Below are 20,234 nucleotides of genomic sequence, written 5' to 3' on the forward strand. Positions count from 1 at the left end.
GTTGCAACTATAGTGATTGAATCGCGATTTTTTATTATCGTTCTTAATATCGATGATGGGATTCCTAATGAATCAGAGAGTTGTTTCTGAGTAAGAGTACAGTATTCTCATCGTACTTTCGTAACATTTCCAATTTTTCCGACATAGAAAGCGCTTTTCATTTAACACTCATTGTAATCACATTCACAGACACTTCAATACACTAAAGGATAACAAACTGCCCAGCAAAAATTTCCAGAATTTTATTATGGCCGAGTGAGGAATGCTGTTTGAGAGAGAGGGTTAGCAAGAGGGTGAGGTATTGTAACTGTATGTAGGCTTTAAGCGCGCAGGTAAAGAGTCGAATAAGAGAGCGTAACAAGAGAGTGGGGTATACTAAAGTAAGAAGTATGAAGGTTTAAATGCGCAGGTAAAGGGTCGAACACCAATGATTTTCAGGTTAATGGCACCAGTGAGTTCAGTGACCAAGATGTTTCATTGCTGTTACAGTACATTGCTGAAAATTACATCGAAAATATTCCACAAAAACAGCGTATTATACGGGACTTGAGTACAACAAACAGGGTATTTTATAAAGGTGTTATATATGAAATGTGCAGGGACCAGACAAAAGGTGTATTACACGGGATAGCATAATAAGCGGGCGCGTCTTATCGAGGTTTTACTGTAGCTTGGTCGACCTCAGATGATGAAGACATTAGTAGAGCCTGGTAGATATCAGAGGCATGGATGTGGTCCCATTGCTTTTGAATATCACGAGAAGCTGAGAGGTTGTTGTTTCCTGTAATGCTTAATCATTTCTGGTATCTAGCTTGATCGACCTCAGATGATGAAGACACTAGTAGAGCCTGGTAGATATCAGAGGCATTGATGTGGTCCCATTGTTTCTGAATATCACGAGAAGCTGAGAGGTTGTTGGTTCCTGTAATGTGTCACCATTTCTCCAAAGCCTCATTCACATAACAGATCCCGACTTCATCACCGTTAATTGAGAGAATGGACTTGACGAAATCAAGGACTCCATATGCAGAAGTCAAGAAAGCAAGCAGACAAACATCACTCACATTTCGGATTCCAAGACCTCCAAAGGCAATAGGCTGAGTGGCTAAAATCCAATTGTTATCTTCAAGACGCATATTGAGAATCGATTTCAGACATTTTCTCAGTAGATCATCAGTCTCTTGAAGTAGGGATGGAGGGGGAGTCTGGATTCGATGGACCCCCCCCCCCGTCAGTGTGCCCCTGGTTACATATATTCCAGTTACATAAAAATAACAGTTAAAATTAGCATTTACAAGTAACTTCTAAACAGATGGGTTGGGGGAAGGTAGAGAGAATTTTTTTGTAAACAGTAACTTTTTTTCCATCACTATATAAAGTATTAAGATGCCTGGAGTGCGTGTCATGTTAGTCAGACATCATAGAAAGTAAACAAATATGAAAGAGTCAAGAATTAAATGACTTATAGTTTCCAAGATTTGATCCTTCACGTGCAAAGTAATGCACTGTATGGTAATATATGCATAGTTGATGGCTAACTTTGTGCTACAGTTTGTTTTGATCTCTTTTACTAGTCCTAGACGATCAGTGGAGGAGCGCCCAGGAACACCAACAATTGATGAACACAACCAGGACATCCAAGCTCCTTCTCTGCCAGACACATCTGTGCCACCTCCAAATTTCCCCCCAGGAGAAGAGCCGCCATTTGCTTCAACCACTGTGCCAGCACCACCTGTACAACCACAGCAACAGCCACCACAATCAGCAGCTCAACCTATAGAGACTCTTGGAGCACGTTCCCAATACAGAATGACAGGCCCACATTCTTACAGGGGTGAACATCCATATGGACCTATAAGGTATGAAAATACTTTATTAAAAATCAGAGACATTTATTATCTGCTTAACTTAAGTTTTTAAGTAATAATCTATCCGTTTGTTATTGTTTTTAGAGAAGACATTCTGCTTATTCACCTGGGTAGTCGTAAATAATAATTGCAAAATATTTGAAAAAAAAAAAGTGTGTTATGACATCCTCATCTCTTTATTCACTATTATTTATAATTAATAATTACACTTGGTAATTAATTATTGCAAATTTGTTAATAAGAAACTATCAATAGAAGCGAGTAGTTCGAAGCATATCTGCTTGAAGTTTAATTTGCGTACTTACTGGTCAGCAGAGCAGAGTTTTTATGATTGTATAATTTATTTTGAAAATGTCTGAGAGTACTCATGAAACACACCTTGTAGAGAACACAGTAGAATCTCAAATTTACATTTTACTCATTGTCAGTACGAAATATTCAAAGTCTAATTTCACATTTATGTTCAAATTTTTTTATGGACAGAATATTTAATGAAATTTTAAATTCTTGTTATGAAGAGAGCTCTAGACACAGTTATTGTAAATTGCAAGACCTGCAATTTTTCATTGTTTCTGTTACTACAGTAATTTCTTGATGTAATTGTTTAAATCTTTGCATCATAAGCATTTGTGAAATCATCCTCATATTAATTATTTTTTAGTTGGTTTGCAAAGACATTATGCATATGAAACATAATATTTATCTTTGCAACTTGATGGTACAGTGATGGACCATTTAACTCCACATTCTCTCAGGATAGTACTTTTAGATATGATTTCTCTTCCCCATATCCTTGGCTTCTGCCCCTATAGTGAGGCCCTTCACAACATCCGTCACCATGTTGTCCGTTCTATGCTGGCCGAGGCACTGAAGGAAGTAGGGTTTACAGTCCATCAAGAGGTACAGGGACTAGCCACACAAGGAAGTGTTTAGCGAATTGATATTATTGCCATTAAGAACAACTCAGCATACATTCTCAATCCCACCATCAGATTTGAGACACATGCAGATCAACTGCATGAAGTGGACAGTGAAAAGAAACGAATCTATGAACCAACAATCCCGTTCTATAAAGATAAATATAGCCTGTCCCACATTGATGTAATAGGTCTGATGGTGGGAGCACAAGGTACCATACCCTTCTTCTTTGCCAACAAATGTAAAAACCTGTGGCTAACACACAGCATTGTGAAGGAAATAGCCATTAGTGCCCTCAAAGGATTGGTTCAGGTATTGAGAAATCATTTGTATGGGAGTGATAATGGAAATTTCAAGTTATCTTAACCGATGGCTGTTGATTGGTTTAGATATCAATGCCAATAAATCCGTACTATTATTTTTCTCATGGTATATGGCGTTCAAATCATCCTAACCTATCTGATGATATTTTTTTTCCCCCTTTCTTAACTGTAAATGAGCACAAATGCTACTTGGGTGTAAATTTTTCTGACATTTTGTATATTCGATTCCCTAACCGTTTCAAATGTATATCATTTTACCTTTTAGGTGTGTTTCCAAATTATATGTAATATGCTTTGTCAAATCTGACAACCTTTTCGTAAGGGAAGCTAAATTTATTTATTTATATTTATGTTGGCAAATATTCAGTGCTTCTATATTGGCAAATATCATGGCGAGTCTGTAGTTTTTTCGTATAATTCCTCCCCCTGATACTATATACTGTATTAAAAAGATTAGTTCTAGAATGTTCAAACAAAACTTAGAAATAATGCAAATGTTTTATATAGGGAAGATTTTTGTACAGATCATTTCGTTATAAATACGTGATAAAATCATTGCTTTTAATATATATTCCACAGTTGAAAGTTTTATTATAAGACTGTAAATTGACACTTCACAAGTAGAATCAAATTCTATACTTCAGTCCTGTTGATTATTCTGAATCAGTGTGTTGTGACAGAAGAGAGGAAGAGAAAACAGCAGATGTTCTGATGTGGGAAGTAGAAGAAATTATAGAATCTGATAATCTGAAAGATTTCGCAATGTAATTGAGTGCATACGTGTAAAAACATGCTACCTATCATTTTGTTGAAGTTTAGATTAACTGACAAGTAAATATCTAGCAAATTAAATTGTCGTTTTTTTTACTTTTATTTTGAAAATAATAGTTTTATTTAATTGTGCAGTAAACTTATGTATACTTAAGAAAGGCAACACATGCTTATGATTGTTCAGATACCCATCTTACTAGTAGTAGTCAGAGCTATCGTAAAATGTTTCTGTTACGTATACTTTGCTTTTTCCATGTACATTTCTGTAAAATTGGCAGTAGCCTTCTTTGGAGAAACAATATCCAGTAGTTCCAGTAAAATTTCCATTTTGTTGGTTGCATTTCTTATAATTTTTTTTAGACAACCTTGTACCAGCAAGTGATGGTCTTCTTTTGACTTATGCTACTTCATTGGTTCACCATGTTTGATTGTTTTCCTACTAGATGTTCAGTATTGTCAGACATACCAGGAGACATTTTTGTTGCTTTAAATTGATTTTTAGCTCTGTACCTTTCACCAAGACAGTCCACTCATAAGAACAGAAATGTGAGGTACTGTTTTTATTGTATTTTTTTACTAGTTGAAATTTATAGTCATAAGGAAGTTACATGTGACTGAGAACTACATATTTCTGTTTTGTAGTGTAACAGACTTCACATCCTGAATTATGTTTGACCATTTATCCAGAAGTTTTATGTCTTGTTTTATGATAAATAAGAATAGTAAGCAATTAAATGCAATATTATGTATTTAATCTGGTGGAGTTAAGCTCTTGAGGTCTTTTCTGCCACACCGCCAAAAATACAAATACGAAACCAAATGCAGAGAAAAATAAATATAAGTGGAGGAAAAAATTTTGCAATTGCGGAGATGAATCACAAGAGGTACAAATTAAAAATGTATAAGTATACTAATTTCTTTATAGAGAGAGAAAGAGAGAGATGAAGTAAGTAACTAAACTTCTAAAGCTAAGTAACAGATTGTTGTTCAGTTTTGAAGCGAAACAAAAGAGTAGCATATATATATATATATATATATATATATATATATATAGATGAAGTAAGTACCGGTAACTAAACTTCTAAAGTTAAGTAACAGATTGTTGTTAGTTTTGAAGCGAAACAAAACAATAGCGTTTTGCGAAGCTTTATAATGAAGTTAAAATTTACTGTTGACTGCATTGTACTCTAATCAAACAGTGCATATAAAGTTTGTTTTTGAATACTGTTAAATTCCGCCAGTCCCTGTTCTTGTGGGGCAGAGTATTCCACAAGCTCGATAGTGAGATAGTGAAAGATATTGAATAATATGTTGATGCTACTCACCGGTATGACCAGTATGTGGCTGTTTTGCAGAGATTATGATATAATGACAGGAAACTGAAGTAAGAGACGAGGTAGATAGGTGTAGGGGTGTGACACATTTGGAAAAGGAGAACAAGGAAATGAAAATGTTTTTGTTTTTTAAGCAGAAGTCAGTTTAGAGTTTGGAAGAATGTGATAATGTGGTCAGCATGACGGATATTGCAGACAAAGTGAACACATGAGTTATGAATATACTGTAATATTTGCAAGTGGTTGACATTGAGGTCGGTCAGTATAAAATCGCAATAGTCAAAATGAGACATCATTAGTATTTACACTAGTATTTTTCTCAGTATTAGCAACAACATTTTCGAATGCTGTTTAAGGAAGAAATAAATACGTTTTTCATAATACTGCTTGACTGCCTCCATGGTCTGTTGGTCAGCATGCTGGCTTCCAGATCGGGAAGTCCTGGGTTCGATTCCCGGGCTTGGCACTCGGCGAATTTTTCTTGAAGAAGAATAATTCCCTGGGTGTCTAGAGTCTGGAAATTTGTATGAATGTGAGTGTGCCAGGTTAATATTAATTAACCAATCATCACATATAAAGTTACCAACAACGAAAAAAAAAAATACTTCTTGGGTGTTTAAGTGAAATTATGTATCGATGTAAATTACAAGATTTTTAATACAAGAAGTGAAATACATGATTATATTGTTGAATTTCACTGGAAGAATTACATAATAGATGTTGATGTCCCATTTGTGTTACTTGGGATTTTTCTGTGTTGAGAGTCAGACCAAACTTTCTAATTTATGCAGGTAAAGATCAAGATCTTTGTTAGTCTAAAGATCAAGATCTTTGTTAGTCTAAAGATCAAGATCTTCGTTAGTCTGCATATTGCATCATTAAGTTAAAGTGATTTGTAAATCGTTTGCATACAAGTAGTGCTTACAGTGATATAGGATTGAGGGGTTGTTATTTATGTAAATAGTGGATAGTAGTGGTTTAGCACTGATCTCTGTGGGACTCCAGCATCAATGATATGCCAAGAGGAAGTTAGACTTCCAGGTCAGACACACTGCTGCTGTTTGCTGGGGTGAGAGTAGAACCAGGAAACTGTGGCTTCTGATAATTGGAGTAACCATAATTTTCACGTCAGTAATTCGATATTTACAGAGTCCTGACTACAGAGATTTGATGAGTTTTAATACTGTCAGTATTGTAATAATATCCATAGCTTCTTGGATGTCTTGCAGTCACTGTACTATGTCTATTCTGAAAACCTGACTGACATGTGTCAAGGAGTTCATATGTTTACTAATCAATGAGTTGCCTGTGTACTGCAGTATTTTCTTCAATGCTTGGCAATACAGGTTGCTAATTGTTTGGTAGTCTTTGGGGGTGGTAGGTATTTTAACTTGTTCTGGACGTACAAAAGTATATTTCCAAGCTTTAGGAATTGTGAAGGACATCAGGGAGACGTTGAAAATGTGTGTCGTTGTTGGTAAGATTACGCCATTATTGTTTATCATTGAGATAATAATGTTGCCTGAACCTGTTGCTTTGAATTTGATGGATTTAAATGCTTTCTTGAAATTAATAGGTGTAAGGTATAAAAGTAAAGTCTGTCTTTGTACAAAGCAACTACTTGAGGTTCTGCCATTTTCGCTGTGAGGTATGGTCAATACTTTTGTTGGCAGAGCAGTGAAATGTTCATTGAGGCATTCTAATGGGTTGGCAGAACAGTAAAATGTTCATTGAGGTATTTTAATGGGATGGTAATTTGTTCTTTCTGTTGTTTATTTCCGAATCTTATTAAATTAATATTTTTTCACTTGTCCCTGCAGTTTACAAATAACACTTGGTCCGTGCTTATGTATTTCAGTTTCGTATTTTCTTAATCGTATGTAGTTTTGTAGGTTATTATCAATTTTGTCCTGTCTATAAAGTAGTTGGAACAAATTATTAGTGTCGGTAAGCAGCATCCCTGTCAGCCATCAGATCTTAAGTCTTTAATCTTTAGTATATTTTACCATATCCTTTTATAAACTTATTAATATATGATATAATATTATCAGCCCCTTCCTCCCACATCTTTTAATCAGCATTTTGTATACATTATAAATCTAAAGTTGAATGTCCACATTTGCCTTTTATAAAAAGTTACTTAGCAATGAGGTGAAACATTGGTAAACATTGTTGTTGTAGTTTAATAGCAGTAACACGAGTGACATTATCTTCTTTAGCAAGTTCAGTATCATATTCGTACTTCCTTCCAATACATCCTTATTGACCTACAGACTTAGTGATGAAAACCAACTGCAAAGATTTAATGAGTGGGAATTTATTTGCACAATTATGTAAAGTGAAATATAAGTATCTGAGACATTTTGCTGCCTCTCTTACAGAAATATTTAGCTCCACTTATGTTTGTGAACAAAAAATTAACACTGCTAAATCAAAAGCAAGATCTTCTCTTTCATATCTTTATTTTTTGGCACAGCTGCGTATAGCTGTTACAGACTTTACTCCACATTTTGCATGTATAGCCAAAGGTTTACCTCTGATTCAGGTTCTGGCTGATATGTACAGAGTGTAACAAAAGTTTCTGTAACAGTATGTTATAATTATTCTCTTGTTTAGTTTCCATTTTCTCAGGAACCATGACCAAATTTTATGGTGTAGGTGTTGGTACTACTTGATTGTGGTGTGATGCAATCCTTTATTAATAATTTGGCTGAAAATGTGATATTTACCATCAAGTATTTAAAAAAAGCTAAAATTTTCACTGTACCAGAAAGTTTTGTTACACTCTGTATAATCTATTATCAGGCAGTACATCTCACTTGACGATATGTGCCAGAGGAAGAACAATTGTTTGTATGCATCTGAAGTTTGATTAGAGGAATATGTAGCTAATTGGCGATGTATACATTGGAGGGGGAAAGAAACTGGCCACCCTACCCCATTATCTCCTGGCCTAGTTGCCTCATGAGTGCCTTATTGGTGTTACTTATGAGGTTCAAAGCTGTCTTCGGACAGTTGACTAAACCACAACAACCAAAGGTTCAGACAAGACTATTATTTTATTTATTTATTTAGCTACCTAGCTAGTGAGTACAAATTAAAATTATAAAACAAAAATGTTTCTAGCCACTACCTTAAGAGCCAGGCTCGTGTACTGTGAGGTCTTAGCTAATAATATAACATAAAATTTACAAAGACAGTTTACTAAATACAGTAATTAACTTAATGCAAACTGATAACACACAAGAGCAAATTATATATATATATATATATATATATATATATATGTATATACATATATATATATATATATATGTATATACATTGACAATCTGACAGAAGTCAGTGAGTGATGTTCAATAAAATCATGAATATAGTCGACAGAAATAAAAAGGTAAAAAATACATACATTTGTTAATATTATGTATCATGAATAATTTTATAAATTTATTTTTTAAAAGGTTCAATTTTAAAATATTTCAAATTTGTAAAATGGTTTGTAATTTCATTATAAAGTCCTGGGCCGAAACTAGCACCATACTAAAGTGCTGCACATGTATGACATTTAGGCTCAAATAATGGGAAAGTAGACTTTTGTCTTCGAGTACGATATTCGTGTTGATTAGATTTATGTTTTATTTGATTTCTGTTGTAGTAAGTTAGTAAACTATATTTATACATTTCTTCAATAGTTAATACTTTAAAATCTGTATAAATTAAATTTGTTGGGTAATCCATATTTTTGGCTAGACAATTTTTTATTAATCTTCTGTGTAATAAAATTAATGGATTAAGTACATATGATGCTACTCCACCTCAATTTATTATACCATATCGTATTAATTATTCTACTAAAGCTAAAAGTACTATTTTCAATGCAGTATGCAGTATTAGTTTGTTAGCATTCCACTAGGACTCAAAATATTGATATGCTCATTTCATTGTTATTGAAAAAGCTAAAATGAATAAAATTTGTAATAAATGTAATGCAAAGAAAAAAAGTAGGCTAATCAGGCAAGTGGATCATGTTACGCTATTGGAAAAGTTGTTCCTTCTGAGATTCATGAGCCCCCAAAATTGTTTAAAAACTTACTTATAGGAGTATATCAGTAATCAACACACTTTTTAAATAATATAAAACAGTACAACATAATTATAATACAGTACAACACCTTATTTGTTTGTTGCTAAAGAAATACAGGAAGGCAATTTTATACCAACATTTGAAGTTACAGGACAGGCTTATCATTTAATTGGAAATCTTCCAGCCGAGAGTAACAACCCTCATTTCTTACAAATATATTTTGTTTCAAATGCTGACTAGTTGTCGGTTAGGTCTAATATAGTACTAAGCTTAAAGTAGAATTGATTTAACAGTTCCAGAAAATATTGCATGATACTAACAATTACGTTCATATTTTTAAATACAACATAGAACATTTTTCAGGAGCAAAAGACGTGTAACTTATAATAAAATAATTATTCACTAAGTAATAAGAAAGCTGTATTTTGAGTTGTGTACGACGGCTCAGCTAGTGGAACATCTTGCTACAGCACCGAATTTTTCGCCATTCGTCATATTTACTTCAGCACCACCTATTCCATGTGCATTTTCCTTGTATAGTCCTTCCTATTCGCCAGCAGAAATTCTGGGTAGTATGGAGAGGGGGGAACAGAACTTTCTTGCGAAGTATTGACAGTTAGGCCGATCACTCAGAAAGCTCGGGCAGTATAGGTAACATTGACTGCTTGGAGCCATACATGAAGCTCAGTTGATATAAGTAATGGTGACAGTTTGGATAAATTTAGAGAATGTCATTGATACAAGTAACGTTACTAATTGAATACACTTAGAGAGTTCCAGCGTGATACGTATGCTTTGCTATTAATAGATTCAGTGGATTTGTAAGTGAGGTTTGCTTATGATAGGTTTATTACCGATGTTTGAAATAGTATAGGTGTTTTGCATGGTAAGATTGACTTTCAATCAGTACTAGGTTCCCGAGACGTATTAATGTGGGCAAATCCATTATTTGTCGTGGAATTATGTGAATAGTATACTGAGGACCATGGCATTGGTATATTTATATTATTGAATAGTTTGAGATTGTTTTTTTGCTCAGGCATTTACGTCACCAGTGAAGATATGCGAACTATTGGGCACAATTCTACGTCATATTGGATATGGTTGGAATGTCCGAGAACATTAGCTATCGAGATATGAGAGATTCTGCATCGTAATAGAAGCATGCTTAGCTTTGGTATAGTTAAATGGGGTTACGTTGGTTAGTGTACATTCGTATGCAAGTATTCCTTTCCCTCTCTCGGTATCGAATAGCGATTTTGTGAACTATTGTACAGGTGTGTGCGTATTATATAATGGCTATATAGAATGCATATGATTCTCTGTCATGTTAGTAACCAAGTATTTTTTTTTATTTTTAGGTTATTTTACGACGATTTATCAACATCTTAGGTTATTTAGCGTCTGAATGAGATGAAGGTGATAATGCTGGCGAAATGAGTCTGAAGTCCAGCACCGAAAGTTACCCAGCATTTGCTCATATTGGGTTGAGGGAAAACCCTGGAAAAAACCTCAACCAGGTAACTTGCCCCGACCAGGAATTGAACCTGGGCCACCTGGTTTTGTGGCCATACGTGCTAACCGTTACTCCACAGGTGTGGACTAGTAACCAAGTAGAAATTTTTTATGCTAACTCATCGATCAAGACTGTATGGATGTTAATGAACACTGAAGAAATAAAATCGATTAGACATAGTAAAGGCTATATGCAGGACTGTATGGTATGCAGTTTAGTTTTGCGAGGGGAGGTGGTACGATCATCCACTCCTCTTTATCTTTCTTATATTGGCTGCTTTCGCCAGGTGGACGGCACATTGAAAGGATTGGGTGTGCGCAGTGGAAGACTTTTAGAATGAATAGTGTGAATTTGTAAAACAAATATAATTAACAATAATAAGTAACAATGTACATAAATGAAAAATGAAATAACAATAAACATGAAATAGATGAGTGAAAATAGGACAAACTAATCTGAAATGATATCCCCAGGATATGTAAATCATGTAAGTATCACAAGGCTGAGGCCAACACACTTATAAGTGATGAAACAGTCTAATATGGCCGTCTCTCGACAATCAGTGACTAACCTATTAAGCATATGTTCATGAACCACTCTCTAAATATATATATATATATATATATATATATATATATATATTAACTGAGTACGAATCTGAACACAACACCCAGCCAGCACTTTAACTTAATACATGATCCATTCGACCATAGATACCACTCAATCTGAGTAACCAAACTATAAATACATGTACACTCAATAAGAGAAACTCTACCCAGCATAAGGCATTACATGACTGATCACTATACATTACCCATTGCACATATTACTCGCATAAACTGTGCAAATTGCACTAACACAAATCTCTGCACTTTACAAAATGAACACCCAACGGAGAGAGAGAGGGATGGAGACAGATACACGTAATAAGTAAACGGACGATAATTCCAATCTCAACGATCATTTAAATAGCAACAAACTCGACGCATATGATAACAAAATAGCGGCGAAGGAAACCAATAATCAAATGGAGCAGGGATTACACTAAAAACAATATGTGAGACCGTAACCGTTGCTCTATCACTCTAACCGTCTCGGAACATGAACTCACGTTTCAAATCAATCTCATTACATAATCCCCAAAGCAATTTACCTCAAACACATATATATATCTCACAAATATGTTACTCGATGCAAATACTAAAACTTGCCCCCAAGACGTATCACTAGCAAGCGATGTTTCAAAACAACGATCCACTAAAATCCCAAACACCCACGACGCAATTCAACTATTCCACTGATCTATCTCCAACACATACAAAGCCCGAGTCACGTTGTCTATATCTGCCGCGTACCAAAATCCTAAGTCTTGTTAATGTTTCTGCCGCGGACGAGAGCTTGAATCTGAGCCAACTGTTTCCGTATATCTCCCGCGTATGAGAGCCTAAGTCTTGTTAAGTGTATCTGCCACGTTCCAGAACCCGAGCGTCGCTCCGTGTATCTCCATTAAACAGGTAAACTCTCTCCCCCTCTATCCTCGTGAGACGTAATGAACCGACCAATAGGGTTATTTGGAAAGAACAAATGAAGGGATTAATAGCGCTATCTATACAGTGACGTCTGAGAGCGCTCTGACGGATGAAGTGACGTACTAGGTGAACGGTCGTGGTCGTGGGCACGGCTCACTTTAGAAGATTGTCCTTTATGATCGTATTATATGTTATTGTATTGGAAGAGGACATTATGAATAGACTCATATGAAGACCATTGGTAGCAGAGGTAGCCATTACATATAGTTTGAACTACTATTATTGCACTTCAGTATTTTTTCATTGTAGCACACACATCTTGTTAATCACGCATCAATAATTCATTTGTATATTAAAAGGAACTTTCATTATTTGTTTACTTCTCTCTTCATTTGTATTGATCATTAAAATACAAAGTGCTTACAACAAAGCAACAACAACAACAATAATAATAATAGTAATAATAATACCGGTCATAATAATGTTACATCCATGTTACTGTCGTAACTTACAGGCCTAAATCAATCACAAGTATACAATTTTATAAGTAGCTGGTTTTAGATTAAAGTAGCTGGGTTTTAATACAAATGTAGCTGGAAAGATAATTTCGAGGTTGGCAACGCTGATGATGGCAGAACGTTAAATTAAATCTAGACGCTCGTGTGATAAGTTCTATACCAAGCTATTTTGCCATTGTACGCAGTATCAAAGCAGAAGCATGAATTTGTTGAATCATTATTAAATGCATGGTTTGGAAAATAATAAACAGTAGGCTACTGTTACTATTTTGCACAAAATTAATTAAATTTGAATGTATTAAAAGATGTTCTTTTAGGTGGGTAAAAAGGTGGGCAGGAGAATTTTTGATTGGGCAGGAGCCCTCCCTCACCCACCCCTAGCACCGTCACTGTGTTCCACTATGAATTTCAGCATTTTAGAAATTATTGGATTTCTTTGGAGATCACTATGAATTTCTCCATTTTAGGAATGATTGGATTTCTTTGGAGGTCATTATGAATTTCAGCATTTTAGAAATTATTAGATTTTTTTTGAGGTCACTGTGAATTTCAGCATTTTAGAAATTATTGGATTTCTTTGGAGGTTAAAAATGTGTGTTTTAAAGAAGAGAAATCTTCTGTTTGTGTAGGATTATCTGTAAATTTGTTTATTGTAGTTATGGTTTAAGTGTTCAGTAAAACCCCGATAAGATGCTGTTCAAGGAACTGGGTGTAAAACGTGTATTAACCGGGACCGCATATTAGGCGAGTATACTAATTTTGACTTATATATATATATATATATATATAGTGTCGCCAAGACGTAGATGGGAAGATAATATTAAAATGGATTTGAGGGAGGTGGGATATGATGATAGAGAATGGATTAATTTTGCTCAGGATAGGGACCGATGGCGGGCTTATGTGAGGGTGGCAATGAACCTCCGGGTTCCTTAAAAGCCAGTAAGTAAGTATATATAGTGTCTATTAGCATTTTTCCTTATTGAAATACATGATTCATGAAAGGTAATACAGTATTACTCCATTATGTAATTACTGTACTGTATGTCAAAGACATTTACAATATGTACTGTACTTAATTCTTTCGGGGGAAAAAAAAAGCAATTTATAGTTGTTTGCCATGTGCGTATTCTCCAAGTCCTCATGTTTACCACACTTCAGTTTCTGTGCTTACATTCTCCCAATGCTGCATCTGTAGTGATTGAGTCGCGAATTTTTATTATCGTTCTTAATGTCGATGATGGGATTCCTAATGCATCAGAGAGTTGTTTCTGCGTTAGAGTATAGTATTCTCATTGTACTTTCGTAAAATTTCCAATTTTTCCGACACGGAAAGGGCTTTTCGTTTAACACTCATTGTAATCACATTCACAGGCACTTCAATACACAAAAGGACAACAAACTGCCCAGCAAAAATTTCCACAATTTTATTACTGCCAAGTGAGGAATGTTGTTTGTACATTTTAACCTGATTCTATACTATTTATTTTAAAACTTTTAACCTGTTTTTGTGATTATCTGGTGATTGTATATTTATTTTTGATTTTATTTTTACATTTATTCATATTATAGTAGCCATGTATTATATATTTCTACTCTGACGTTGTCTATGGCTGTAAATTGCTGTCTGTCTCTGTCTACCTGTAACTGTATGTAGGCTTTAACCACATAGATAAGGAGTCGAGTAAGGGAGCGCAACAAGAGGGTGGGGTATAGTAAGGTATGAAGTATGAAGGTTTAAATGCGCAGGTAAAGGGTCGAATACCAATACTTTTCAGGTTAATGGCACCAGTTAGTTCAATAACCAAGATGTACAGTACATTGCTGAAAATTACATGGAAAATATTCCACAAAAACAGTGTATTATGCGAGACTTGAGCGCAACAAACGGGGTATTTTATAAAGGCGTTATATATGAAATGTGCAGGGACCGGACAAAAAAAGCATATTACACAGGATAGTGCAATAAAGCATATTACACAGGATAGTGTAATAAGCAGGCGTGTCTTATCGAGGTTTTACTGTATTTCGAAATGAGTGAATCAGATACTGAGTCTTATGTTCTTGGTTATATGTTTGGGAATCATATTACTTGTCTAGTGAAGGTTTATTATTATCATCATCATCATCACCACCACCACCACAATAATAATAATAATAATAATAATAATAATAATAATAATAATAATAATGTAATACCTGAATCACACAAGTGAAGTGGGTAGGCATTAGATACATATTATTATTATTATTATTATTATTATTATTATTATTATTATTATTATTATTATTAATTTGGATAAAATCATTATGCGAGAAGAAATGTGACTGCTCGTTATTATTCCACAAGTGAAAATATTTTAATGCTTGGAACCACTGTTTACCAATACTCAAGAAACTGACACTATTTTAACTGAAAATGATGCTGGACTAAGTAAGTATTATGTAGTCATTATTGTTATAGTATATGCAAAAAAAGATATACGATACCAGTACTGCAATTAAGTGTCTATGATGCTTTGTGCCCAAAATATTCCAATCGCTAGCAGAAATTCTTTAATATAAAAATACAAAGCAGCAGTCAGCCAATTTGTATAACAATTAGAAGAAATTGTCACAATATTGTAAACCTGAGCAGTCATCTCTCACTTAGTCACCTAAATGCTTATTTGCTGCAGTATAATGGTTGATGCAGTATGTGGGTTTGATCCCGGCCCAGGTTGAAAGCATTTAAGTGTGCTTAAATGTGACAGGCTCATGTCAGAAGATTTACTGGCTTGTAAAAGAACTCCTGCGGGACAAAATTCTGGTACACCGGCAATGCTGATATAACCTCAGCAGTTGTGAGTGTCATTAAATAAAACATAATTTAATTTTATGCCGTATTTTGTAGCTTGTGGGCCTACATTATGTTTTTGTCATATGCTTTATGTAGTAAAATCAGAAAGAATGTGCTGCAAAGAATTGTTATCTAAATTCTTGTAGCATGTTGAACTGCATTATGTGTAGCATATTAATATAATGTTTTGATGCATGTAAGAACTGAATTATTCCTTCTTGAATCACAATAATATTATTTTTTTGCATTGCTAGCTGGTGACTAGTGCAGAGATCTAGAATAAAATTCTGCTTAGCCTAAGTTGATATTTGTACTATGCAACTGCTTGTTCGTGTATACTCATGTTTTCCCACTTCCCTTACAAATTTCACGTTTATTTATGATTCTTCCCGAGGTAATAAGTTGCTTGGTTTGCCAGATTAGTATATAACATTTTGCAACACACTTGAGAAGTATATTGTCAATGAATGCTGGATAGGTAGGTAGATAGATAGACAGAGACAGACAGACAGCAATTTACAGCCATAGACAATGTCAGAGTAGAAGTATATAATACATGGCTACTAAAATATGAATGAATGTAAAAATAAAATAAAAAATAGATATACAATCACCAGATAATCACAAAAACAGGTTAAAAGTTTTAAAATAAATAGTATAGAATCAGGTTAAAATGTACAGATTTGTCAATTACATGAGGTTAAAACAAATAGTATCTAAAACGTAATATTGTTAAACTCATTTACTCTGTAGAGTGGATTTCCCATCAATGTCCTTCTCACCATCCTTCTGAAAGTAAAATATGACGTGTTTTTCGTATATACAATGGTAAAGAGTTATAAAGTTTATAAGATATGGAAATAAAACTATTGCTTCTATTTGTACTTGGTGAAATATATGTCAAGTCTGGAACGGGTAGAATAATTATGAATAGATGAACAAGTAGAAAGATTATATACATTATGCTGAACATACAGAAGGCAATCGAGAATAAAAATTGATGGCAACATAAGTATTTTTAGTTGTACAAAAAGTACAATACAATATGAGCCACATATCAATTAAATTTATTCAGTACTATTTTGTCAGGCAATACACCATGTACATAAAATAATGCAAGAAAATAATATCAAAATATCTAATAACATGATCAGAATAATTGAATTCTGGTTATTGTAAGATGTTAACAAAAGTTGGAAAATTTTATTCATTGACAATAATCATTGTTGCTTGAGCCAAATGTTACGTTTTTTCTGTATGTCACATTTTTTCCATATGTCTCATTTTTTCTGGAAATGGCGAATTTGTAACAGAAAGCTCGTTGTGTAGAATGGGTAATTCAGACTAATTCAACAACACAGGTTCAGATAAATTATAGGAGAGTCTTCAATACTCTTCATGCAACTTCTAGACGTGATATTCGGCTATGGTATGAAAAACTTATGCAAACTGGTAGCGTAGGAAAGACAAAACCTACAGGAAGACTGAGTGTACCTGAAGCTCAAATTGCAGCAATACATTAAGCTTTCCAACACAGTCCAACAAAGTCTATTCGTCGTACATCACGAGAATTACAAATCCCACAAACAACTATCCACAAAGTCCTTCAGAAGTATCTTAAGCTCTTTCCTTACAAACTTCAAATTGTGCAGGCTATTACAGAAGATAATAAGGTAAGAAGAATGAGTTTTGCCGTGGATATGTTGCATAGAATAGATGAAGATAATTTCTTGCAACTGTTTTCTGACGAAGCGACATTTCATTTGTTGGGATGCGTAAATCGTCACAATGTTCGGTTAAGGTATCTGAGCCTCCTTGTATAGTGATGGAACATGAGAGAGAGAGTCCTAAAGTCAGTGTATGGTGCGAACTTATGTGTAATCGAATCATTCTTTTTCGCAGAAAAAACTGTGACATCTGGCATGTACCTAGATATGTTACAAGAATTTTTACTACCTCAAATTGCGCAACTACCAAATATCTTGTTTTAACAAGATGGACCACCCCCACACTGGTCTCTCCAAGTAAGACAATTCCTTGATTTTTTTTCTGGACAATAGATCAGCAGAGATGGTCCAATGCCTTGGCCTCTGAGGTCGCCAGATTTAACACTACTAGATTTCTTTATGTGGGGCTATGTAAAGGACATCTATAGAACACCTGTAGCAAATCTCCAGGTCTTACTTGTAAGAATAAGGGATGTCATTTCTATGATATGAGCCATGCACAATGGCTCAGCTGTTGGAACAGCCTACTACAGTGCTGCGACAGAGTTCATCTTGACGTGAGAGCCATCTATTCTGAGTGCATTTCTTACTTTCCTTTTTCATTGGCCGATAGGAATTATGAGTATCTGAGAGAGGAGGGAACCATGGTTACCTGGGAAGTCGCTACAAATAGATATGTTACTCGGAAATCTCCAGTGAAGTAGTGAACAACTAGTCTAGCATCAGTTACATTCTAGTAAAGATGTTTGTGTTACTCGGAAACTTGTAGAGATATAGTGTGGTACTACTAGTAAATTGCGATCATTGTAGTAATCCACCTATACGTAGTGAGATCTAGGAAACAGCATTGAGGTTATTTAGAAACCTCTCTCGCGTAATTGCGTGTGTTAAGTTATATCCTAGATCATATATATATATCAGATAAATTAGCTCATTCCTATGTTAAAATCGGTAGCACTTTGAAGAGAAAAACTGCCAGGATCATCACCCTTCCGCAATAAACGAACATGAGATGGCAGTACAGTCGCTAATGTAATGCAAATGGGAGTTGTCACGTGACTCCTTATGTAACAACTATAGTCCCGTCGCTCTTATTTCCGGCAGCCAATCACGTTGCAGGTCGGCAACATTTAAACGTGTGGGTCTTGTGATTCGCTCCTGATGACGTTATGCATTTCCTAAGGCCCGATAAATACTTAATATAATCGCCCGCCATTTTGGCTCTTTCGTTGGCGTTTGAAGAAAGCACACAAGAACGTTATTTGCTACTAAATTATTTTCTCAATTACAATGCGTTTGATTTATTATCATAGGAGCTATGACATGATAATGTTTAATGGTGTGGCAAATAGATTACTCGTCTGGTAGTTCGGCAACGAAAGAACAAAAATGGCGAACGGTACTACCTACCTAGACTTTATAGAGCCTTCACTTTCTAAGGTGTAAGCAAAGAGGAGGAGTCACGCCGGGAATAACAACGTCGCGACTTTACATGGCAGCATAGTAAATCTGACAAAAATTGTTACCGTCAAAGCCTATAAGTTTGAGCAATCTGGGTATGTATGATCTAGAGTTATATTCGTGGGGTACGAATATGGTTGTATTCTAGTAAAGCAATAGTCGTCGTGAATACAAGAATATCGTCATGTTGGTTGTGTCGTCGAGAATATACAGTATCAGTACAGTAAAACCCCGATTATCTGTCACCCTATTAACCGATTAGTGGATTATCTGTCTTTCTCTCTCGCAGAAAAAAATATGAAATACTGTACATTATATTATAGTCCCGTCGCTCTAATTTCCGGCAGCCAATCACGTTGCAGGTCGGCTACATTTAAACGTATGCTACTTGTGATTAGCTGAGGAAGACGTTATTCATTTCTTAAGGCTCGATAAATACCTAATATAATCGCCCGCCATTTTGGCTCTTTCGTTGGCGTTCGCAGAAAGCACACGAAGATGTTATTTGCCGCTCAATTATTTCCTGAATTACAGTGCATTTGATTTATTATCATAGGAGCTACGACATGATAGTGTTTAACGGTGTGGCAAATAGATTCCTCGTATGGTAGCTCGGCAACGAAATAACAAAAATGGCGAAGATATTACCTACCCAGACTTTATAGAGCCTTCACTTCCTAAAACGTAAGCAAAGAGGAGGAGTCACACTGGGAATAACAGCGTCGCGACTATAGTACGAATTTTTTCTACAGATTGTTTTTTTTTTTTTACAAACCTTTACCCTTACGCATTATGGCCTATTCCCCAAGTGGCCGTACTGTTTAACTTCTATGCAAAATATATTCTACAAGTGTCAAAAGAAAGCATGTACTACGGAAAAAAGTGCAAATAAGTTGTTTGGGAAAAGAGAAAATTTGGTTCATCTCACATCACAATACGAGATAGGAAATACAACTGTGCGCGATTTAGACTAATGAAAAACAAAATATAAACTATATGCCACAGACAGTTGTCATAGGGAGTTTGCTTGGCCATTAAAAACCCATTGTTGAAAACCAGACTTAAGTACAATAAGTAATGTTTGTATAACTGACTTATTGGGAAATCAAACATGAATTGTTAAAAAAAAAGGGGGGAAGACTTAAATTAGTGATCCACTATCTAGAGTATTAAAAGAAAAGACCATGAAGGAAATTACGAAAATATTATGTATTTAGTTTATGAAAACTTTTTATGGTACGGATTATCTGATTTTTTCGATTAACCGTTCGTTCCAACCCCTTCATTACCATGGTAATAGAGGTTCTACTGTATTGTGAAATGTTATTTTGCGAAAGTTATAGTCG

General features: G+C 34.8%; 1 protein-coding gene across 7 annotated transcripts in view; it reads left to right on the forward strand.

Annotated features, from left to right (window-relative positions):
* Nucleotides 1-20,234, forward strand: part of snama (something that sticks like glue) — a 311,868-nt gene that overhangs the window by 129,132 nt on the left and 162,502 nt on the right. For all 7 annotated transcript variants that reach the window (XM_069841358.1, XM_069841357.1, XM_069841356.1 and 4 more), the window contains one exon: nt 1,575-1,859. In XM_069841358.1, coding sequence (XP_069697459.1) covers nt 1,575-1,859 — 285 coding nt within the window. The remainder of the gene's footprint in view (nt 1-1,574; nt 1,860-20,234) is intronic.

Source organism: Periplaneta americana, chromosome 12 (genome assembly GCF_040183065.1).
Source record: "Periplaneta americana isolate PAMFEO1 chromosome 12, P.americana_PAMFEO1_priV1, whole genome shotgun sequence".
NCBI lineage: Eukaryota > Metazoa > Arthropoda > Insecta > Blattodea > Blattidae > Periplaneta > Periplaneta americana.